Source organism: Labeo rohita, chromosome 18 (genome assembly GCF_022985175.1).
Source record: "Labeo rohita strain BAU-BD-2019 chromosome 18, IGBB_LRoh.1.0, whole genome shotgun sequence".
Taxonomy (NCBI): Eukaryota; Metazoa; Chordata; class Actinopteri; order Cypriniformes; family Cyprinidae; genus Labeo; species Labeo rohita.
In genome coordinates, this window is record NC_066886.1 from 10,803,561 (window position 1) to 10,828,754 (window position 25,194).

The 25,194-nt window shown below is 35.5% G+C and overlaps 1 protein-coding gene across 5 annotated transcripts; it reads right to left on the reverse strand.

The window, feature by feature from the left end:
- On the reverse strand, positions 1 to 24,221 carry tango6 (transport and golgi organization 6 homolog (Drosophila)). 5 transcript variants are annotated; one of them, XM_051135888.1, is made up of 19 exons: positions 24,085 to 24,221; positions 23,608 to 23,738; positions 23,089 to 23,544; positions 21,353 to 21,469; positions 21,104 to 21,263; positions 19,648 to 19,757; positions 19,395 to 19,557; positions 18,278 to 18,354; positions 18,067 to 18,179; positions 17,803 to 17,979; positions 16,584 to 16,710; positions 15,521 to 15,715; positions 15,027 to 15,161; positions 13,807 to 14,313; positions 12,042 to 12,099; positions 9,043 to 9,201; positions 5,669 to 5,820; positions 4,753 to 4,866; positions 1 to 733 (listed from the first exon to the last, which is right to left on the reverse strand). In XM_051135888.1, the coding sequence occupies exons 1-19, from the start codon at positions 24,134 to 24,136 to the stop codon at positions 557 to 559; spliced, it is 3,180 nt and encodes a 1,059-aa protein (XP_050991845.1). In that variant the 5' UTR covers positions 24,137 to 24,221; the 3' UTR covers positions 1 to 556. The 5 variants fall into 5 exon arrangements, with proteins under 5 accessions (XP_050991845.1, XP_050991841.1, XP_050991844.1 ...); XM_051135884.1 differs by having other exon boundaries at positions 23,089 to 23,738; XM_051135887.1 differs by having other exon boundaries at positions 18,278 to 18,345; positions 19,648 to 19,754; positions 23,089 to 23,738; positions 24,085 to 24,177.
- Between the last annotated feature and the right edge of the window lie 973 nt (positions 24,222 to 25,194).

The following is a 25,194-nucleotide window of genomic DNA, read 5'->3' on the forward strand; positions in this document are numbered from 1 at the left end:
TTTATTTTATTTCAGAGGCACCTCATGTCCAAACTAACATTCTGAGTTAGCATAAATGCTAACATTTGTATTTACATGGCATTTAACCAGCTCTTCTTTGGTGCAGACCCAAGAGGTCAGCAAGCCATAGAGACGGTTAACATGAATGGAAAGTTTCACTATTGTGCAGTGGGGGTACATTTAGGAGAATGACTAATTGCCCTGTCGTATATTACAATGATGTCATGACCTAGCCGTCTTTATATGTAACACAAACATTCGATAAAAAAGCAAACAGGCATTTTATCACCTTTGCAGAATAGAGTGAAAACCAGCTACCGCTGAGCTCTTTACACAGATATATATCTTGTGGTGCCCTCTATAACCACAGATAACAAAAGCCACAGTGCTAGTTTATCAAAGCTAAGACAGGTTTTTTAGTTTGAGAATGAAAATATGGGTGTGAAAAATGATTACGGGGAGGGAAGAAAAAAAAACATGTATAAATCAATGGATGGTGAAAATCTAAGAGGAAATCCTCCATCTAAAAAAAGGTTATGTAAGTCCTGGAGCCTTGTCAAGGAAGTACCACAATCTTTTTCTCAAGTTTCTGCTGTGGGAAGATGAACCTCCTCATGACATCATCCAGCTCCTCCAGAGCAAGTTGAGCGTGGAGTACAGCCACCTCATCTGGGTCCGACCGCACCACCCACTTCAGAGCCCGATACAGCTCTAACAAAACATCCCCAAGAACCTGAAAAAGCAGAAGGAGAGACAAAAACACTTAAGTAAGCAGATGTACTGTTTTACTGTACTACTCAAAGTGAGAAAATAACAAACGAGGAAGAGAATATAATGAGTACAGTATGTGTCTCTTGAGGCAGATGTTCTTGACCTTCTCCCTCACAGCAGGAGAGCACTTTTGTGAGCAGTCAGCTCTTTTAACTTCACACTAAAAGACACCAGGCATTGTGACTTATGGTTTACCTGGACGAGCCGTTTCATTACTCACTGCAACAGCTGTACTAAGTAACAACCGCTCCTAATACCAGAAGGACCTTTGTGAGGCTGCATCCTGGGAAACCCAACAGACGGCGATGACAGATATGAATTTGCACCCGGGCCAATGCCAAGGTACATGCAAGGGACAGCATCGCCGGGTAAAACCTGTCCTATAAAGTGCTTGTGCAAATATTTCAAGACTCGGGGTACTAACTAGGGTGGACTCTGCCGCTGTAAATCAGGGGGTCAAAAGTATAAAAGGTCAATTGCAGCAGCAATGACCAGTTCAGTCGGCTCTGAGGTCATGGGATCAGTTCATGTGTGTCTACAGAGGGAGATGCGTTTTATGTGGACAAACCCAAAAAAATTCCAAGTGCTGCAAAGTCAAGTAGTAAAAAGACAAAGTAGATGTAGATTTTGTAGGCTGACACATTTTATGGGCCTTGAATATGTCAGCTGTGTTGCTGTCTATGCAGGGTCAAAAAGCTCTCGGATTTCATCAAAAACATCTTAATTTGTGTTCCGAGTAATTACTGGTAAATTTTTTTTTTGGGTGAACTATCCCTTTAAGACATTATCAAGGTTTAAAGATCATTCCATAAGAGGAAAATATCTTCCTTTCATATGGGATTTTTGTGATACATATAAAATATATTTAAATAACTGGCATACAATTATCACACTGCATTATGGAAGAACAGAACTGTAGTCTGTAAACTTGGAATGTCAATCGACTGCCAGTCTGCTGACAACATCAAAAGAACATTTTTTATCAATAAAACTTACAAATTCAATCTTGTGGTGTGATTCATATGACCTCACAACAAGGCTCTGACTGGTTAATGTAGTTAAAGCTGTAACTCGTGATACATTACACTTTATAAAAGGATTCAAAGCAAACTTCTAACCCTAAAAGTTCAACTTTATAACCTTATCCTGCACAGTTCATGTTATGAACATCAATACTTTTTAAATATGTCTTGCCAACAACACTCTAGCATAGCAGGGACAATTTTTGCTTAAGCAAGGACCACCTTTTCTCACGATGCCACTTTAAAAAAGAAAAAAATATATAAAAAGACTAGATTAAAGTCGAAATTACGAGAATAAAGTTGAAATTACAAGAATAAAGTTGAAATATTTTGAGAATAAAGTCAAAATTAAGAGAATAAAGTCAAAATGTTTTTGAGACTAAAGTTGAAATTACGAGAATAAAGTCTAAATGTTTCGAGAATAATGTTAAAATTATGAGAAATAAATCAAAGTTAGAATATTTTGACAGTATAGCTTGTGTATGCAAATGGCCTGGATTGGGAGCACCAGGATAAGTTGCCAGGCCACTGGAATTTATTTGAATATATGTGGGATTATTAGCAGAAATCATACCATGTGTTATACTCGCACGGACATGCTTGGAAATAATATTTCAAGTCTTTGATTGCATTCATTCGGCCCATTTGTAGTGCGCCAGCCATCCAGTAATAGCAATAAGCTTTGTGCTTTTGGTAATTTTAATATAAAATATTAATATAAAACTAATATAAAAGCTTTCAAAATCTGTCCGTTTTATAGCGAGATACAAAAAATGTGTCCTACATAGGGCATAGGCGATATGGGCAAAAAATTATCACGATCATTTTTTTCATATCTGTCGATATCGATAATTATCACGATAAATGTCACAATTTTTATTTCTTTAAAGCCAGATTTTTGCTACAGTGTGAAAACCAGACGATTAAATGTGGCTTTAAAATATTCTTTATGGTACACACTTTTTCCAGTCATTTTTCCATAACAGAAAAAAAAATGTTAATGAGTAATATAATGTCAAATCAAGAAACATGTTTGTGTTACCTGATAATATTAACATATATAATAATATAAAAATTTTTGTCTCTTAGAAATACACATTTGATAGTAGCTTGTGTTAGGATGTAGATTTATGTTAACTTTTAAAATCAGTAATATCTGTAAAAATTGTAGCAACCTCATTTTTATATGGTTAAAATTTAATTATTCTGACTGTTTGAGTTTTAATTAACTATTGCTCTTGCATAATATCATCCATAGATCCATAGAAAAATGTAATATGGTTCCTAGATATTTGTATGAAAAACAGCATAAACAGACTAAATATATTTAGTATAAATGCATAAACGATATAGCTTAACCACAAAAATACTATTACTCCTCCTTCGATACATTTAATACATGTCTACAGTAATAACATAACAAAATTCGACATACCCACATTTCTGACACAATACCACGGTGCAGTAAGCGCTACTACAGTAAATCTATGTTAAATGATGGCGATTCGTAGATTAAAAAGCCTTCCGACTGTATCGTTGCGCAGTGTTTCTCTTGTTTGTCAGCCCTGTTTCGTTTGGCTATAAACCGAATCATTTGTTTTCACAGATTCTAGCACTGCACACTGGCGCTGTTTAGTGACCGATTTTTTTTTTTAGCGAGTTAACGTATCTGCTCCAGTAAGTTTGCGCCGTGTCTATGGTACCGCCGTTTGAACATTTATCGAACTCTTGTTATCGTTTATCAAAGAAATTCACATTGAGCGATAATTATTGTTATCGAATTATCGCCCAGCCCTAGTCCTACAATAATTTTCATGCTCTTTAATGTGGTGGGACAGATCGCTGTATTCATGTGAATCAATCATCTTTTCGATTTCAATTCGATTCATTAAATGATACTGTTTCCTTTGTGAAAATTCTGAATTTCAACTTTATTCTCGAAATATTTCGACTTAACTCTCGTAATACTTAAACTTTATTTTCATATTATTTAGACTTTAATCTCGTAATATTATGACTTTATTAATCCTAGATTTAAAAAAAATTAATGTGGCACTAAAATGCAGTCAGATTTTCTTCTGAAAATGTGAAATAAATAAATTACCCTATGGTTATCGATTTTATTCAGCATGTACAAAATGAGCTGTAGGAGCTGTTATCTAAAATGAAAGCCATTGTTGGGAAAGTGATCAGGGCCGTGGGAACAAGGGTGTCTGCTGATAGTGATGATTATACAGAGCACTGGTTGTCTTACACAGCAGGTGACCTCTAAATAAGAGAGTAGAAAATTACAGCTGCTGCTCATCAGTCCAGATGCTGGAAGAGAAGAATTCCTCCCACTAAACACATGATGATCTGATTACACCAGATCAGAAGACCTAGCAACCTACTCTATAACCTTACACGCAAAACATATTCTGTAAACTCAGAGAATGTCATTTGTTTTCAGAATTATTCTGGAAAAAAAGTGGATGCCTTCGCACATTATTAATATGAACTCAGAGATGGGACTTCACACCTTTAAAGAAAAATTACAAGCCTAGAATTTGTAAAAAAAACAACAACAAAACAAAACAAAAAAAATCAATAAGGAAATCAAAATAAAGCAATCATACAGAATCCTGCAAAAAAAAAAAAAAAACAGAAATTTCAGCAATAAAACAAACTAATTACACAGGTGTAATTAGCACAAGTAAAGTTACATTACCTTCTAACTTTTTTTCAATATTCATAACAAAAAGAAACATTTCTTGCACACCAAATCAACATGTAAGAATGATTTCTGAAGGATCATGATACATCCAAGGATACCAGGTAGAGACATGGTGTAATGATCAAAAAGTAGTCCCAACCAAAAGAACAATTTATTGTACTTTTTAGATTAAATAAAAAAATCAAGTGCTTTACAAAAAGCCTTTTATATTCCCTTAATACCAGCAAGAATCACAGATATACTGACCTGAGTGGTTTTATCACTAAGGCCCCTAAGAACCAGAGCAATGACGTGGACCGCAGCTCTTCGAACTTCTGCTTCTCTGTCGGTCTTTATCATGGCGGTCAGACACGTGCTCAGCTGCAAGAACCAGCACACAGAGGTCAAATACAAGGGACGTATGCAGGCCGCAAAGATCTGCAATGCTGCACTAGTTGATCTTAATGTCAATGTAGCGGGTCGATTGGTGTCTAAACACATGCACAAGGCTAATCGTCAAGACGCTGGAGAACAGCCTGTTGCAGATAGGCTCTTTCATGAATAAGCAGCCCAGTTAGTCACACTGACAGAGATGCTTATTCATGAAGATCTCCAGAGCACCGCTGCAGCTCAGAAGCTTATAGTAGATTTTCTTAACGACTGTATGTACAAGCACTGAAAAAATAAACAAACTGCTTTCCAACTGCAAAGCAGTCACACGTTTCACATATTAGCAGAAGTATCAAAGAATACTAGATTTGCATTTCCTAAAGGAAATATCAATGTTTGCAAGGCAGCAAAAGTATAATGCTAAAGTCTCAGGTACGTTTTAATGCTTTGCATACATAATCGACTGCTACATTAAGATTTGTAGGCAAGAAATTGATTTTAAAGAGCAAATCAGTGAAATTGACGCAGGTCAGGTTCATCCATCTATCACCCTGCTCCGCTACCAGAAATCCTGATCTCAGCACTAGACGTGGTAATCTTGTGTAGAGATGTACATGTGTACACACACACACAGCTGTGCACAGTAGAGAATGATGACATCAGACTAAGAAGCAGCCTTAGGGATCTGCTTAAAAAGAACTAATTACAGACTAAACAACATAAAGAATCAGCTTTTCATCAGCTTGACTGGTTGTCTTGGCTTTTTAGGTTTTCAGTTCTATAGTGGTACTACCTCTTGCGCCAGTGGTCCGAGGGAAAAGTTGAGACGTTGACAGAGTTCACCCAAATTAGAGAGGCTGCTGGCACGCACACTACTGTCCTCATCTCGTGTGCCATTCAGGAACACACCAATCAGAGGGCGGCCGTAGTGTGGAGCAAGATCACCTAAGAGATAAATGACAAGATTTTAATTCATTTGTACAGATATTTAGATACATACAGTTGAATTCAAAAGTTAAAATACACCTTGCAGAATCTGCAAAATGTAAATTATTTTACCAAAATAAGAGGGATCATACAAAATGCATGTTATTTTTGATTTAGTACTGACCCGAATAAGATATTTCACATTAAAGACGTTAACATGTAGTCCATTATAGAAAATAATAGACAAATTTATAAAAATGACCCTGTTTAAAAGTTTACATACACTTCATTTTTAATACTGTTTTGTTATCTGAATGATCCACAGCTGTGTTTTTGAGCTCCTTGTTTGTCCTAAACAGTTAAACTGCCTGCTGTTCTTTAGTGAAATCCTTCAGGTCCCTCAAATTATTTGGTTTATCATCATTTTTTGTGTGTTTGAACCCTTTCCAACAATGACTGTATGATTTTGAGATCCATCTTTTTACACTGAAGACAACTGAGGGACTCATATGCAACTATTACAGAAGGTTCAAATGCTCACTGATGCTTCTGAAGGAAACAGGACGCATTAAGACCCGGGGGGTGAAAACTTTTTGAATTTGAAGATCAGGGTAAATTTAACTTATTTTGTCTTCTGGGAAACATGCAAGTATCTTCTGTAGCTTCTAAAGAGCAGTACTAAATGAAAAAAAATATATATTTAGGCAAAATAAGAAAAATTACACATTTTCATTCTGTTCAAAAGTTTTCACCCCCAGCTCTTAATGCATTGTTTTTCCTTCTGGAGCATCAGTGAGCGTTTGAACCTTCTGTAATAGTTGCATATGAATCCCTCAGTTGTCCTAAGTGTGAAAAAAATGGATCTCAAAATCATATATTCATTGCTGAAAAGGGTTCAAATACACAAAAATTATTCAGTTAACAACATAGCATTAAAGGAGAAGTCCACTTCCAGAACAAAAATTTACAGATAATGTACTCACCCCCTTGTCATCCAAGATGTTCATGTCTTTCTTTCTTCAGTCATAAAAAAGCTGTTTTTTGAGAAAAACATTTCAACATTTTTCTCCATATAATGGACTTCCAAAATACAGTTTAAATGTGGCTTCAAACGATCCTAAATGCAGTTGTAAACAATCCCAGACGAGGAACAGGGGTCTTATCTAGCGAAACGAATGGTTATTTTCATTAAAAAAAAATACAATTTAAATACTTTTTAAATCTCAAACGCTCATCTTGTCTTGCTCTGCCTGAACTCTGTGTATTCTGGCTCAAGACAGTTAGGGTATGTCGAAAAACTCAGATCGTATTTTCTCCCTCAACTATAAAAATCATTTCAAAATCATCCTACATCGCTGCAGAAGTACCGACCCAGTCTTTGCAAAGTGAACATGCAAAGAAGATCAAACACCCTTAACAAAAAAAGGTAAAACAGCCATATAGGACGATTTAGAATTTGAGGGAGAACATGAGATGGGAGTTTTTCGACATACCCTAACTGTCATGAACCAGAAAAGACAAGCGTTTGACATTAAGAAGTATATAAATTGTATTATTTTTATGAAAATAACCGATCGTTTCGCTAGATAAGACCCTTCTTCCTTGGCTGGGATCTTTTACAACCGTATTTGGGATTGTTTGCAGCCACATTCAAACTGCATTTTAGAAGTTCCAACTCGGGGCACCATATCAGTCCATTATATGGAGAAAATTCTGAAATGTTTTCCTCAAAAAACATAATTTCTTTACGACTGAAGAAAAAAAGACATGGACATCTTGGATGACAAAGGGGTAAGTACACTATCCGTAAATCTCTGTTCTTTAAGTGAACTTCTCCTTAAGAATCCAGTGTATGTAAACTTTTGATCGGGGTCATTTTTATAATTTCAACTATTATTTTCTCTTGTGGACTATATGTAAATGTCTTTTATGCTGAATATTTTATTCAGGTCAGTACTAAATAAAAAATAACATGCATTTTGCATGATCCCTCTTATTTTGGTAAAATAATTATCATTTTGCAGATTCTGCAAGGTGTATGTAAACTTTTGACTTCAACTGTACATAAAGACAAACAAAACTAACTCTTTCTAATACCACATATACAGTGCACTGGATGAAAGCTCCAGTCAGAACACACATCAAACACACACACACAAACACAAAGCTGAAGTCGCCACTCCTCTTCCAATCTCTCCATCTCGGTGTGAAAGTCTGAGAAAGTCCAAAGCACGTTCCTACAGCATGAGGAAAGTCACTAAAATGGGATTTTTTTGGCTTGTATGAAAGAGCTCCAAAAAAAAAAAAATCCTCCTCACACCAGCAGGTAATAGTGTAAGAGGAATTAGCATTCTTTAAAGAAAAATTAATAGGGATAAAACAAGACAAAATCAATTAAAACGCCTGCCAGGTAGGTTCAGAGGGTCTTGCTACACAGCTGATTTTTCTGGCTCATCATTTAAACTCTACAAAACCTTCCAGAACCCATGTGCCAGGACCTATTCAGACATGAATGTCCACTTCTTTTGCTGACCAATCCTCTAAACAGATCAAAAGAGCTTTAATGGCTATTGTGGACTAGATCTACAAGAAAAAAGAAATGTGTGTCTGAGGGAGGGAAAAAGAAAGGGGCAAGAAAAAGTGTAACATACACTTTCTTTGATGCTGTGCTTCTTGTTAACTGTGGCCATCTGTCCAAGCCCCTTATTAAGTGACATGTTTAATTAGAAACCAGAGCCACAAGTATGCAGGATGCTAGATTTTTAAATTATGGACTGGATGTGTACATTGTGAAACAGCATGTTGTGGTTAGATATTTAGTTAGTACAAAATCAAGGATTTAAGGATTGAAATCAATGTCCCATTAGATAATACTCATAGTTGAAAATGTAAATTGGGCTCAAGTGTGAGGGTGAAGTGTGTGATGCCCCCTGCTGTGTGTGAAGGCGCTATGAATGTGACAGAGAGCTGTGAGACTCATTGTGCGGTTTCAGCGGACTGTAGCAGCTGTTAAGCTTTTTCAGAGCTCGGTCTGTTAGCGTTAAGGAGCCGGGCCAAGACGACATGTCTCAGACCCAGACTGAATGATCTCGAGACACAATGAATAACCGCACACTTGTGTTGGGGATATGGCACTGCCCAGATCTGACAAACTGGTCCTGAAGCGGGGCATGTTTATTAAAAGAAAGTATTTTGAAAGAAAGACTAGAAAGAAAGACTACAGACAGTGACTGTGCTCACCCATGGCCCTGCTGGCTCTCATTAAAACCTCGCCCACTTTGAGGCGTGTCTCTAGGGAACGCTCCCTTTTGGGGGAACCGACAGCCGCCCCGCTCTGATACTCTCCCAGCAGTCTCTGCAGAATCTGCTCAGGAAAAGAGTCAGCCAACACTGCCAACCCTGAAACAGAAAAAAGAAACAACAGCTTTGAAAAAAGACTGAACATCTGACAGACTCTCTTTAAGACTGGATGAATAAAAACCACAATAGGCTGCCAGAGCATTAAAATCTTAACTCAGCTATTCCTCAATAGGGCTAAAAAGGGTTGAGATGGTCCTGTATGACTATTTATGGACAAGAGGTGAGATCATATTGGTTGCAAACAGAGCTGGTTTAGCTAATCAACCCAAAATAGAGCACTCTAAATCTGTTTGCTGGCCCAGAAACAACGTTGTTGTAAATCCCAAAGCTATTCTTAAAATAACCTCAGACTGATCCAGTTATTTCTGAGAAAGACATATATACAAAGAAAATCCTCCACAATTGCTGATCAATATACACTATTCTTAAAGGAAGAAATCCACTTTCGGCACAAAAATGTACAGAGAATGTACTCACCCCCTTGTCATCCAAGATGTTCATGTCTTTCTTTCTTCAGTCAAAAAGAAATTATGTTTTTTAAGGAAAGCATTTCAGGATTTTTCTCCATGTAATGGACTGCTATGGTGTTTGAACTTCCAGAATGCAGTTTAAACGCGGCTTCAAACGATCCCACCTGAGGAAGAAGGGTCTTATCTAGCAAAACAATCGGTTACTTTAATTTAAAAAATTAAATTTAAATACTTTTTAATCTCAAACGCTCATCTTGTCTTGCTCTGCCTGAACGTGTATTCTGGTTCAAGTCAGTTAGGGTATGTCGAAAAACTCTAATTGTATTTTCTCCCTCAACTTCAAAATCATCCTACACTGCTGCAGAAGTACAAACCCAGTCTTTGCACAGTGAACATCCTTAACCAAAACGTTAAAACAGCGATATAGGATGATTTTGAAGTTGAGGGAGAACATGAAATGGGAGTTTTCCGACATGCCCTAACTGTCGTGAACCGGCAAAAAACAGACAAGAAGAGCGTTTGACACTAAAAAGTATATAAATTGCATTATTTTCATGAAAATAACAGATCGTTTCGCTAGGTAAGACCCTTCTTCCTCAGCTGGGATTGTTTACAGTCGCATTTGGGATTGTTTGAAGCCGCATTTACTCTGCATTTTGAAAGTTCAAACTCGGAGCACCATAGCAGTCCATTATATTGGAGAAAAATTCTGAAATGTTTCCTCAAAAAGCAATTTCTTTACGACTGAAGAAAGAAAGACATGAACATCTTGGATGACAAGGGGGTGAGCACATTATCTGTAAATTTTTGTTCTAGAAGTGGACTTCTCCTTTAAAAAGATTTGAAGAAATGTTTACTGTTTTTTTGTTTGTTTTTTTAAGAATCTCTTATGTTTACCAAGGCTGCATTTATCTGATCACAATACAGCAAAAACAGCAACGCTATGAAATATGATTACAACTTAAAATAACCGTTTTCTATTTTTAATATATTTTAAAATGTAGTTTATTCCTGTGATGGCAAAGCTAAATTTAGAAGCCATTACTCCAGTCTTCAGCATGAAAGCCTGTTTCCACCACTGAATAAAAAAAAGGTTATTGTGACCTTTTATCTTGCAATTCTGACTTTTTTTCTCAGAACTGTAAGATACAAACTCGTAACTGCGAGTTATTAAGTCAGAATTATGAGATATAAACTCGCAAATCTGAGAAAAGTCTAAGTTGCGAGATATAAACTCTAAGATATAGAGATATAAGATATTTAAGATACAAATTCTGTAGGAAAAAAAAGTCAGAATTGTGAGTTTATATCTCAGAATTCTGAGAAAAATATTTAGAATTGTGAGTCTGTGCAGTTCTGAGGAAAAAAGTCAGAATTGCGAGATGTAAACTTGCAATTGCAAGTTTATTTCTTGCAATTCTGAGAAAAAAAAGGTCAGAATTGCAAGTTTGTCTTACACAATTCAGAGAAAAAAAGTGAGAAAAAAAGTCGCAATTACCTTTTTTATTTTTTAGTCAGTGGCGGAAACAGGCTTCCGTACTTCAGTGTCACATGATCCTTCAAAAATCATTCTAATACACTGATTTGCTGCTCAAGAAACATTTATTCTTATTATCAACATTAAAAACAGGTCTTTTGCTTAATGTATTTTTGTAAACTGTAAGACATTTTTCAGGATTCTTTAATGAACAGAACCTTCCAAAAGAAAAAAAACATTTATTTAAAAATAGACCGTTGTAACAATGTAAACTTTCTATTGTCAATTGTGACCATTTTAATGTCTATCCAATAAATAAATTAATTAAATTTAAAAAATCTCTTACTGGTCCCAAAAATGGTAGTATATATATATATAAATGCTTGTATATATAAAACAAACAATTAAACAATTTAAATAACTAAAAAATTAAATCATTATTAGTAATTTTGTAATATTCAATTTTATTCAGATTCAACTGAAAACATTATAAGGACTACTACAATGACTACTTTGATATGCTCAGGAAATGGATGCTTTGTCTATCATAGCAATAGAAAAGTTTGGTTATTTACCAAGTGAAAGGTTTAACCGAATGTCTTTATTCTTTAGAAATGAGTAACGTGGGAGCTGAACTCATATTGTAATGTGCTGAGGTAAAGCTGACAGTGAGTTCCACTGCAAAGTAAATCAGGTCAATGTAATGTCTATGCTTTACACCTCCATTTACAACAAAGTCATTCAACCAGTCAAAACCAAGCTGTTCTATTATATACCACCACAACTACAAATGAATCAACATTTTATAATAATTTCTAAAAAACATAAATAGTCATGTAAAAAAATAGGCAAATGCAAGTGTGACTGTCATATTTTGTTGTATTTCTTTGGAGTTTAGGTTGATTTCTTGTTTAAACTAATGAATGAATTACCTTGAATGGCAGACAGATACACAAAGGAGTCTTCATGTTCCAGGTTTTCCAGAAAGAGCTGCAACACATTGAAATAATTCACTGAAAGCTGAGCAAAGAATTAGGGCAGAGTTAATTAATTCCTTAGTCTAATTATCGCTGACAGTTTTTCGAGGAGCCAATAGCTCAGCTCTCAGCACGTTTACAGTAATGCAAATTAAAACATGTCTATGGCCTGCGGATTTAAGAGATTTAAATGAGTTCACGTGGGGTGAAGTGGTGTGACTTTAAGAGCGAATTAAAGAATAACTAAAAATGAATACAAAAGATAACCCAATCTCAATCAAAAAAGGCAAAAACAGACACATAAATATCCAAAATATATTGAATGAATAAAAAGGAAAAAAAAAAAAAAAACTTGATTTCCTGGAGGTACACATATATTACTGGATTACTGGGTGTTGTCACTGTCATGATGTTCTGTGTCCGTGCTTATGTGTGAATTGGTTCTATTTATGAAGGCGACGGACACAGAAGAGGCTCTTATTACAGAGAATATTAGATGAGACACTGCCGAAAGCCGCTCATCATAACTAGATCCCATGAGAGTCTTTGGGTGCCCTCAAGCAAGAGGTTTTACACACCAAACATCCCACCTCATTTATAAAACATGGTCTAGACCCTCACCCACCCTTGAAAACAGCACACTGGAGAAAGAGGAACATTCAAAATCGCTGGCCCATATAAACAGTGTCACCCAGGGAAGAGTGTAAGCAAACCCCAGGAGAGATGCGTACGTGACACCTAGCTTTTAGCATCAGAGAGAATAATGCATACTGGGAGAAAAGGTGTTTATCAGATACTATAATGATCACTTGCATCAAAGCGCAACTCTAGAACTCAAAATGACCCAAAAAAAAAATCACTGAAGAGGAAATATTCTTACAACCTAAATGTAAAGAAAAATCAACAGTCATTTAGAATAAACAGCGTTAGATGAACTGGAAATGGCACACAGGAATAAATAAATATTTTATATTTATAGAAACGTGTGGTCAGTGTTGGGAAGGTTACTTAGGTTACAGATTAAAAATTAACCTATTTAAATTTAGTACTGGGCAACGATTAATCACAATTACAGTTAAATTTATTTTGTAATTAAATTATGTAACAGTGTTACATGTAACTAAGGGTCGACAGATATGTGCTTTTCAGCAGCGATCCTGATACAGTTTATTACAGATCAAGTACACCGATAACCGATATTTTGAACATACATATATATATATATATATGGTCTGGTGTAAAAATGAAAATTAATGTCAAAATTAAGCATAACAAGGGCTCTGACAAAAACTTTCCTTACATGCTTTTAAATTATTTTATTCGCAAATCAGTTTTGAAAATAACAGATACCGATAACCATAAAAATGCTTAATCAGTTGACCCCTACTCCATACTCTTATGTCACTCCTAAAAAAAATTACAGGGCTCTGACAAAAACTCTTTAAATGCTTTTAAATTATTTTATCGGCAAATCCGTTTTGAAAATTACCAATACCGATAACCATAAAAATTCTTAATATCGCCGCCGATAATCGGTCGACCTCTACATGTAACTATTTACTCTCCAACAGTGGGTGTGTTCACATTAGCAAACTGTGAATTTTGTGAAACCCTGAAAAATGTATTGTTAAAAAAAATTTACTCAAGGACAGTTTTTTCTGACGCAGCGGCTCTCCATTATATAGATACATACACACACACTTACAGATTTCTCACTTACTGTTAATAGTTTGTCCTTGTTCTCCAGCGCCTCCTTGTCTCCATCTTTAACTGAGTGGGTCAGTGAACGCAGAGCTACGGCTCGGGTGGGCACATCTGGGTCACAGGCCTCGAGCAAGCACTCAGAGAAAGCTTTACTACGTGAAGGATCAGAATTCCCACAATTGGGTATTCCTCTAGTTTTCTGACTGTGATTAATTTTGTCTGTTGTATGTTTTGGATGTGAGATTGGTTGTTTAGGGACCTGGGGTCTGGAAGGAGCTCTAGATGAGGGTGTACTAGCTGGGAGAGTTTTTGAACTGTGACCTGCTGGTTGAGCACGACTGTGGGCAGTACTGTGCTGGGTGGCTGTTTTGGGGACAGTTTTAGGGTGATAAGCCCCATGTGTGGCAATGGTGGCACTCAGATCGGACGCCAGCTCCTGGATGACTAGCTCTGGGTGCTGTTGGGAAATCTGCTCCAGGTGGGGCAACAGTTCACCCATTGATGAATAATCATCTGCAGTAAGCTGAAAGATGACATACACAGGTACAAATTGGTAATAAATAATAAATAAAACATCCATTAACATTTTTTCCAACAACAAGATTTTAGTTTAAAATTTGCACATATTAATTAAATAATACGCTGATTTATTAATAGGTAATTGACATCAATATTGTATCCTTTTCAAATAAATATTATTCAACAACAGTTTTATTATTATTATATTTGTAATGGATTTATAATTATACTTTTTTGCTATTTTTTAAAATAATCACACCAAATTAACAGAAATAACTTATTTCTGAATAATAAATTATATTCATAAATATATTAATACATTTAATACATTAGTGCCTAAATATATTAGTGAATACTTTAAGCGGATTTTTTTGTTTGTTTTTTTACATTTTTCACAATTTGACTTTTTCACTTTTCAATTTTATGCATTTCTTTTAAAAAATACTGTGGTGCGACAAACACATTTTTCACATTTTTTAAATTTAAATCACTCAATATATGAGGTCATATAAAATTTCACTACACAAAAATAGAACCTTTTTGTTAAAAACAGTTTTTGACTAAGTGTAGCTTGCCACACTGCTGGACTAAATTGCATGATTCAATTGCAAGATGTCAGCTATCCAAAAATGCAGCAAACAGGTTTTTGCTAGGAAAATTCTTACAATAGAGTGAGCAAAGGGCAGCAGCAAAACATATAACAATACACTACTGTACCTCAGCAGCTCCAGAAAGTAAAGTAGCCACAAGCCCCATTCCCATACTGAGCGTCTGACTCTCCACTGGGCTGTCAGTGCCACGCTCCAGACTAACACATGCCCTCTGCAGCATGGATACTATGAACCCAACCACCTGTATGCAGAAAGACAAATGTATTGCTGACATAAAAAGACCTTCTCTGACACTAGTATCACTACATAAAATAGCACAACTGATGATATATCACAACTGTGCCAAGAGAGTCTCATACACCTGCCCTAAATAACAGTCAGAGAGAAGATACTCTTTGTTGCGAGGTAAATGGAACAGATCTGGCCAGGAGATGATATGTTTTTATTTTTAGATGGCCTACGTTTCCCCTATTTAAACCTCAGTCGAAACAGAGCAGAAAATACAAAATGATAAAACAGCTTAAAAGATTTTAAAGGCAGAGAGGAATCATTTTATATGTTTAAATAAACCTTGTATGCATGATTTCTTTTATATCACACCTGAGTTGGCTTGCGGAGCAGCTGTGTGTATGGAAGCCCCTCACACATGATGGCCAACACCTGCAGCAGAGCCAGTCTCAGTCCATGTCCACTCACACGCCCCAGCAGGTGCTGCTCTAACTCCAGCAGGGTCATAGATGAGGTGTCCACTTCCTGCTCAGCCTCCTCCGGCTCAGCAGCCACAGCCGTTAAGTCCTGGAAACAGCATGAAAAAGACAACGAATAAAGAGGTTTCACCACCTAAAGTGTAGCATGCTAAAAAAAATCATGTGATCACAGCATCCACTTTCAAATTCAAATTGGTTTCACAGCATCCACAAAAGGCAATTTATTTTGAGAATTCTGGGAAGGAAACTTCCAAATCTTTAGGTCAAGTAGAAGATAATACTTAAAGAGATAGTTCACCCAAAAATGAAAATTACTCACCCTCATGTCATTCCAAACCCTCCAGGACACAAATTAAGGTGTTTTTGATGAAATCCAAGAGCTTTCTGACCTTACATAGACAGCAATGCAACTGACAGGTTCAAGGCACAGAAAGGTAGTAAGGACATCATTAAAATAGTCCATGTAACATCACGGGTTCAACCTTAATTTTATGAAGCTATGCAAATTTTTTTGTGCGCAAAGAAAACAAAAATGAAAACTTAATTTAACAATATCTTCTCGTACGTGTCAGTCTTCGATGTGCGTTCATAAGAGTACATGACGTGGTAGTACCGTTGCTGTTTATGCAGAGTCAGAAAGCTCTCAGATTTCATCAAAAATATCTTAATTTGTGTTCTGAAAATGATCGATGGTCCTATGGGTTTAGAACAACATGAGGGTGAGTGATTAATGACAGAATCTTAATTTTTGGGTGAGCTACCACTTTAACTGTAAAAGTTATTTAAAATCTCTACATTCTGAAGAATTCTTGAGTCTTCAATTCTTGCTTTTGAGTCTTAACATCTTTAGTACCTTCATTGATCTTATATGGTACAATTTAGAGGAGCAGTTCTAAATGTTGAGCTACACTGGAAAAAAAAAAATAAAGCTTTAACAGACTGGCACAGATCAGCACCTGCAGCAACAGTAGGAAAAATTCTCCAGGCAGGTCACTGTCCTTCATCTCTCCCAATAGCTGCACCAGACACTGCACTCTCCACTGCTCACCCGAGACCTTTTCATACAGGGCGTCATCTTCATCACTGCCGAAACACACAGAGACAGGTTCATTACAGGTTAATCAATATGCTTTGCTACATACACTACCATTCAAAGCTTTCTTATGATCCCAAGGCTACATTAATTTGATGAAAAATATAGAAAAATAGCAATATTGTGATATAATATAATATAATATAATTATACTTTAAAATCACTGTTTTTAATTACAATACATTTTAAAATATATTTTATCCCTGTGATGGCAAAGCTGAATTTAGTGACACAAATTCCTTCAGAAATCACAATAATATGCTGATTCGTTGCTCAAGAAAAAAATTTTATCCTGAATTTGAGGGTTTTTTTTATTTGTTTTATGAGGGAAAAATATGGGGGGAAATGGAACATTTCTTATTATTATGAAAGCTAAAAACAGTTGTGCTGCTTAATATTTTTGAGCAGAAAGTTTAAAAGAACAGAATGAATAACTGTTTTGATAACTTAATGCATAAAAACATTGAATAGAAGTATTAATGTATTAAAAATAACTTACTAACCCCAAATTTTGCAAACTGTAATATACGGTAGCTGATGGTTGCGATTATACTGACATACCGTAATTTATGCTTAATATAAATGAGTATTCTACACAATATCAACTCCAAATTCATCACTGAACATTTAAAAACTAATCTTTTTGATGTATGGTTTGTTGGGATAGGACAATATTTGGTCGAGATGCAACTATTTGAAAATGTAGAATCTGGAGGTGCAAAAAAATCAAAATATTGAGAAAATCACCTTTAAATCTGTCCAAATGAAGTTCTTAGCAATGCATATTTCTTACAAAAATTATGTTTTGATGTATTTACGGCAAGAACTTTACAAAACATCTTCATGGAACATGATCTTTACTTAATATCCTAATGATTTTAGCATAAAATAAAATAGATCATTTTGACCCATAAAATGTATTCTCGGCTATTGCTACAAATATACCTGGTTATGACTAGTTTTGTGGTCCACGGTCACATGAACCAATAAGCTTGAAATAGCTGGTATATTAGCCTGCCTCAAATATTACAATCGTCTACAAAACAGTACATAATTATTGTTGGGCTCTCAGTTAATAATACCTTATAGACTCTCTGACTGTAATTCTGGCCCCTCCTTCACTGCCAGGTGAGAACTGAAAGCCATGTCTGACTCCACTCACTTCTCCCAGGAGTCCACACAGTCGTTTCAGCTGCGAAAGAGCTACCGAGTGCTCTGAGTGAGACAGGAACCACATCAGGATCTCCTGACAGGATGTGCTGTAGAGAACAACCACTTTTAGTCCAAAAATCCAGACTATTACAAATACTTCAGTAAATTGTGCCATGTTCAGAATGCACACTGACCGTAAATGAGAGACATTCTGTTTTGTGAAGCAAAAGAGACTGAACAGTGTTGAGATGACATCTGTTAGAGCTTTCAGCAGCAGTTCTGATGGACTGTTTCCCACCACACAAATCTGAGCAGAATGAAATACCACTCTTATGTAAATATTGATATTGCAATTTCATGTAATTGATGATACGGTGTTTGAACTTTACAGAATTCTTTGCTTACTTTATATACGTCCTCAATACAACGAGTCAGCTCCCACTCCTCCACTACATCCTGAGATAGGTCATCTCCTGCAAAAGCTTATCAGTTCATTTCATAAGGCTCAAATGAGTATGCTTTGCATCTGTGTATTGAGAAAAACATCAGCATGCAACTTGATGCAGCTTTATCACTCAGTCAGAGCATAACAACCTGAACTAAATTAGTGATGGGTCGTTCTTGAACGATTCGTTCATTTTGAACGAATCTTTAATGTGACTCGGGACGAACGAGTCGCCTCGGGGAGTGATTCGTTCAGTCGCGCATGCGCAACATCCTATTAGGTTCTGTACTGGAATTAGTTCACCTGTTTTAGAGTCGTTCGTTCACCTTATGGGGCTGTCACGTGATGAGCGAACGACTCAAACCCGAAGACTCAAAAGATTGTCACTAAACAATTCTCCTTCCGGCTCAGACTGCATAGGTTAACATTACGGGGATGTCACGTGATGAACGAACGACTCCAAACCCGAAGACTCAAAAGATGAACTAATCAATTCTCTTTCCGGCTCAGACTGCATAGGTTAACGTTACAGGGCTGTCACGTGATTAACGAACGACTCAAACCCGAAGACTCAAAAGATGAACTAATCAATTCTCCTTCCGGCTCAGGCTGCATAGGTTAACATTACGGGGATGTCACGTGATGAACGAACGACTCAAACCCGAGGACTCGAGAGATGAACTAATCAATTCTCTTTCCGGCTCAGACTGCGTTGGTTAGCTAATTGGGCTGTCACGTGATGAACGAACAACTCAAACCCGAAAACTTGTCGGATAAGAGGCGAGGTGAGCGAATCATAGACTAAAGACCCAGGTAAACAATGAATGAATCTTTTCTGTTTCTTATAGCATTATAGTTTTGTTTTGTTTGTAGTGTGATCAACGTTTGTGTAAGCAGTAGATGTGTTAGGGAGGTAAAACGTACCATTTTAATTATATTTTGCTAAAATGAACGAAATGAACGAAATGACTCGAAAAAAGATTCGTTCATTTTGCTGAACGAGACTCAAAGGACCGAGTCGGTAAAATGATCCGAACTTCCCATCACTAAACTAAATCAGCTAACACACATACTAACCGATTCCCTCTGCACAACGATGAAGAGGGGAGAGAAGAGGAAAGAGCAGGAATCGCTGTGCAAACTCAGGCCGATCTTGGACCATGATGAGCGCCGCCCTGGTGGCCACTCTCTGGAACTGCTGTGCAGTCAGCTTGTCTTTGAAATGCAGAAGCTCCAGAATCTAAATCCAGTGACATTACATTGCATGATTAGAATCAATCTTAGAGAATCTGTCAATAATAATAATAGTAATAATTGAACACTACTTTACCTGTGGACACACTTGACTGTAATAACTCTCAGCAGAGAGTGACTGCTGAGGACAGGCAGCAAGGATCTTGGCCACAGCATCACATTTCCTCCAGTCAGAATCGCCACCTGCTGGTCAGAAATGTGAAACACAGATAAAAAAAATAATGCCATTCCATGTCATGATAAACCCACTGGAAACACATTAGGATTTTTTAGTTATGTACTGGATGAAAATACACGTTTTCCACCACCATTCAAAAAATTATGATTCCATGACTTGGCTGAACCAATTAACACTGCTTTTTTATGTGCTTATGCAAAACACTTTTGCTCACTCACTGACATGTCTCCTATTTTTAGTTCATCAGCCATATTTTAAGTTCTGTCCATTCTAACCTGGGAATCTAGCCTGGGGGCAACTGCTGTAGGCGATAGTCTCATAGTCTCAGGATACTGAATTTCATTAAAATTTATGGACCAAAAAACGCAAGCAGGAACACAGGTGGAAATGTATTTGCTAATGTATTTAGAATCTGCATAAGGCATAAAGGATAAACAGGTTACAAATTATATGTAACAGTCATAAATTATTTAAAAAATAACAATAAAAGTGTATCTTCTGAACTTTCTATTCATCAAATCAGAATATTAGAATGATTTCTGGAGGATCATGTGACTGGAGTTATACTAAAAATTCAACTTTGAAATCACAGAAAAAAAAACTACATCTTAAAATATATTCAAAATTGAAAATAGTTATTTTAAACAGTAAAAATATTACTTTTCCTATCATTCTTACTGTATAAGATTTTTACAAAAAGAAATAAATACATTTTTATATATAGTTTTTCATAACAGTGTTATTTTAGTAATATTTATATGCTATTATAATATTTATTTATATTTTGAATTAGCTTTCATTTTTATATTTTCAGTTTTGATTTTAATTTAGTTTAAGGTTAATTTGATTTTATGTGTTTTTACTAATTTTTATTAGCAATTTATTTTGTAAAAATAAGCTTTGTTAGGACAGGACAATATTTGGCAGAGATACTATTTGAAAATCTGGAATCTGAAGGTGCAAAAAAATCATAATACTGAGAAAATAGGCTTTAAAGTTGTCCAAATGAAGTTCTAAGCAATGCATATTATTAATCAAAAATTAAGTTTTGATATATTTATGGTAGGAAATTTACAGTATATCTTCATGGAACATGATCTTTACTTAATATTGTAATGATTTTTGGCATAAAAGACATATCTCCTGTTTTTAGTTCATCAGGGATATTTTTAGTTCTATCCATTCTAACCCAGACATCTAGCCTGGGGGTATTTGTTGTAGGAAACAGGACACAGTTTCAGGATACTGCATTTCATTAAAATTCCTGAACAACAAAAAAAAATGCGATGCCTTACTGACTGTCCTCTCAAACACCGTTTCAGCCATCTGACCTCTTTACGAAATTCAGCCTTACCTCCAGTCCCCTCTAGGATGGCCCTCACCACTGCCTGAACGCCTTGTGGCTGCATTAACCTGTCAGACAGCAACTGTCCACACAGTCGCCTCAGCCACGGTGGAGCTTGGGTTAGAGCCTTGCCTCCCCCGCCAGCACATCCACTTCTGGAACCTGACGCCTGAAATCACAGATTACACATGATATGCCTCCACTGAGTCACACAAACACATCAGAAAAGTATTCAGAAAGACAGTGGGCAAAACAGACCTGTTTAGGACCCCCTTGCAGAACAAGCAGCTCTTTGATGATGATTGGCTGATACACTTTCCCAAGAAGATTGTGGAGAGCTTCTTTGCAGGACTTGCGCTCCTCTACCGTCAGACCCTGTGGTGGATGAGCAAGGCTGAAATGGTTAAAGATTCAGCTTTGGCCAATATGAAACATAAAAGAGAAACCTACAGGATTTGCACACCTACACTACCAGTCAAAAGATTTTGAAGAGTAAGATTTTTAATGTTTTTTTTTTTGTTTGTTTGTTTTTTTATTCTCTTCGTCTCAGCAAGCCTGCATTTATTTGATCCAAAATACAGCAAAAGCAGTAATATTGTGAAATATTTTTACTATTTAAAATAACTGCTGTCTATTTGAATATATTTTAAAATGTAATTTATTCCTGTGATCAAAGCTTTTTTTAATTATTATTATTATCAATATTATTAAAAACAGTTGAGTCATTTTTTTTTTCAGGATTCTTCGATTAATAGAAAGATCCAAAGATCAGCATTTATCTGAAATAAACAACTGTTGTAACATATTTGTAACACACTATACCATTCAAAAGCTTGGAGTCAGTATATATTTTTTTTAATTATATAAATTAATACTTCTATTTAGCAAAAATGCTTTTAATTGGTCAAAAGTGATGATAAAGACATTTAAAATGTTACAATACATTTATAAATTTACTATTTTATTATTTTACTTTACTAAGTTATTATAATTATTATTATTTTCAGTTTTAATATTGGTAATTTTTTAAAAACGTCAACTTTTATTTCTTTAGTTGCCAATGCAACATTTCTCATTTTCATTTCAGTTTTTCATCTAATATTTACATTTTTATATTATTTAATCTTTATTTTAATTAATAAAAATATTTGCAATAGTTTTAGTTTCATTTTATTTTTGGTTTAGTTTAATTAGATCTTTGGTATGTGCTTTTGTCATTTTTATTTTTTTAGTTAAGTTTACTCTTTCTGTTTTAGTCATTTTAGTACTTTAGATTTTTTTTTTTTTTTTTTCAGTTAGTTGCCCAGTCATCATTTCTCACTTTCTTTTAAGTTTTAATAATTTAAGTTAATAATTTAAGTTTTATATATTGTTCATCAATATACATTTGTGACTACGGACCACAAAACCAGTCATAAGGGTACATTTTTTTACACTGAAATTAATGCATCATTTGAAAGCTAAATAAATAAGCTTTCCATTGATGTATGGTTTGTTAGGACAATATTTGGCTGAAATACAACTATTTGAAAATCTGAGGGTGCAAAAAAAAAATCTAAATACTGAGAAAATTATCTTTACTGTTGTCCAAATAAAGTTCTTAGCAATGCATATTACTAATCAAAAATTAAGTTTTGATATATTTACGGTAGGAAATTTACAAAATATCTTCATGGAACATGATCTTAATATCCTAATGATTTTCACCCATACAATGTATTTTTGACTATTAATACAAATATACCCGTGCTACTTATGACTGGTTTTGTGGTCCAGGGTCACATTTGTAATTCAGTGCTAACTAAAACTATTTCAAATCATATTTGTCACTTAATTGTTTTTATGACTGTTCCAGGCTTGGAAAAAAAAATTATTTCCTTTATAAATGCAGGTTTTCCATGGCTTTAGAAACCCCAGACCTAAAGTGAGACTATGGGATACCACTTGTATAATGTAGTCAAAAAAGTAATAAATATTAGTGTAGTTTCTTTTACCTTATTGCTCTTTGTACCATCTCCTTCAGGGCGCTGTGGTCGATATGCTAACTGACACAGAGCTGCCATGATATCACCCAGATGCCGTGTAAACACGGGAGTTGCTAGCGATGACAGTGCAGACACCTCCAGCAGCACATTAGTAGTGATAAGTAAACGCCGTTCCCCCGCAGGGGCCACATCGTGTCGGACCGCCCCCTCCACTGCTGCCCCAAAAGCTGACCGCAGCGCTAGGGGCACCCCTACACCAGGAGCTAAATATGGGCAGAGACCCAGTGTGACCACAAACTGCAATACAGTGCCCAGTGTCTTTTGCTGGGCCACACTGAGAACATCTGGAGGGAGTGGTGGAGCAGCTTCGGGGGTTGCAGGATTTGGTGCAGTAGGATTCTGGTGAAAGGCTTCCAGGAGGCGGTTGAGGTGACGTGCCAGGCAGAGCAATAAGATAAGACATTCCTGGACAAAGCTCCAAGTTAGGTCATCTGTATCAATACAGAACCATGTGATGTCTTTTCTAACCTCCTCCAGAAGTTGTCGGGCTTCCTCCAGCTCTTCTCCCCTAGACATGTGCTCCTGAAGCTCTGACAGGTTCCTCTGGAGAGCTGACACAAGTGCTGTTTGCGTGCTTTGACCATCACTTGACTGAGACTCTAGAAAAAAAATGCAGTCAATATTTAGAAAATGTGTAAACATAAACATCACACAAATCTGCATGAGTTTCCTTCTTCTGTGAGGCAGAAAATTAGATGTTGGGTAGAATGACAGTCATTACATTTCATATGTTTAGAGAAAAAATAACCACTGACAGTTAAAAGTGAACCGAGGCTGCCAGACATCTAACGAAAGTCATACTGTTTTGGAACAACATGAGGGTGAGAAAATTAACTTAACATGTGAGTAATGCTTCTGCTAGACTAGACTAAGTGCATTTAGCCAACAACAGAGAAAAGTGTGCTTTTAAACTTTTTTCCACGATTGTTATATATTCTTTCTTACCTCGAATAGGTTTCGTTAATATACTGAGAGACTTTATTAGTGCTGTGGTCATTTTAATCCACAATGCAATGTGTTGTCTTGTCTACAAGTACTTTGTCGCAATGCTTTAACGTCAAAACGGTAGACGCCTTTCAAAATAAAAGTCCCACAACGTTCAACAAATTAAAAGCCCCTCTCTCTCTCTTTATATACAAACCGTCACAGAAATTCTAATGTTTTCCACTACAAATACCATTACAAACATTTCAATCTATCAACGTTTAAACATTAAATCCATTTAAAAATGTTTTTCTGTAGTGTGTTTATTCCATTAGGATTTAGTGGTTTTAACAAGCCACCAATAGAAGGCAACCAATTACCAGCAGAAACTCACAAGGTCCATTACAGTTTTCATTAAAACCAATGCAAGTCTCATTATAATCAGTAAATCCATTACAAATTTAGTTTGTTCTGGTTAAACCATTAAAAATAGTTTAATACATTTTAAAATGTAATTAATTTTTGTGATTTCAAAGCTGATTTTTTTTATCATCAGTACTCAAGTCACATGATCTTTCAGAAATCTTTCTAATATTTGCTGCTCAAAAGCATTTATTATTATTATTATTATTATTATTATTATTAAAAAAACAGCTGAGTAGAATTTTTTCAGGTTTCTTTGATGAATAGCAAGTTCAGAAGAACAACATTTATCTGAAATAGAAATGTTTTGTAACATTACAGATGTTTTTATAATCACTTCTGATCAATTTAAACCATCCTGATAAATAAATAAATATAGAAAGAAAGAAAGAAAGAAAAAGAAAAATACTGACTCCAAGCTTTTGAATGGTATAGTGTATAATGTTACAAAAGCTTTTTATTACTGATAAATGCTGATCTTTGGATCTTTCTATTCATCAAAGAATCCTGAAAAAATGAATGTACTCAACTGTTTTAAATATTTATAATAATGATAATTTAAAAAAAAAATCTTGAACAGTAAATCAGCATATTAGAATGATTTCTGAAGAGTCATGTGACAGTGAAGACAGGAATAATAATGCTGAAAATCTGATCACAGGAATAAATTACATTTTAAAATATATTCAAATAGAACGCAGCTATTAT

Excerpts from the sequence above, each read along its gene's own strand:
- tango6 (XM_051135884.1), bottom strand. The coding sequence starts at position 24,136 with ATGACCACAGCACTAATAAAGTCTCTCAGTATATTAACGAAACCTATT. Across the intron at positions 21,470-23,088 it reads ATGGTACAAAGAGCAATAAG|GGTCTGACGGTAGAGGAGCG; the intron begins GTAAAAGAAACT and ends CATCCACCACAG. Across the intron at positions 14,314-15,026 it reads TACTTTCTGGAGCTGCTGAG|CTTACTGCAGATGATTATTC; the intron begins GTACAGTAGTGT and ends GTCATCTTTCAG.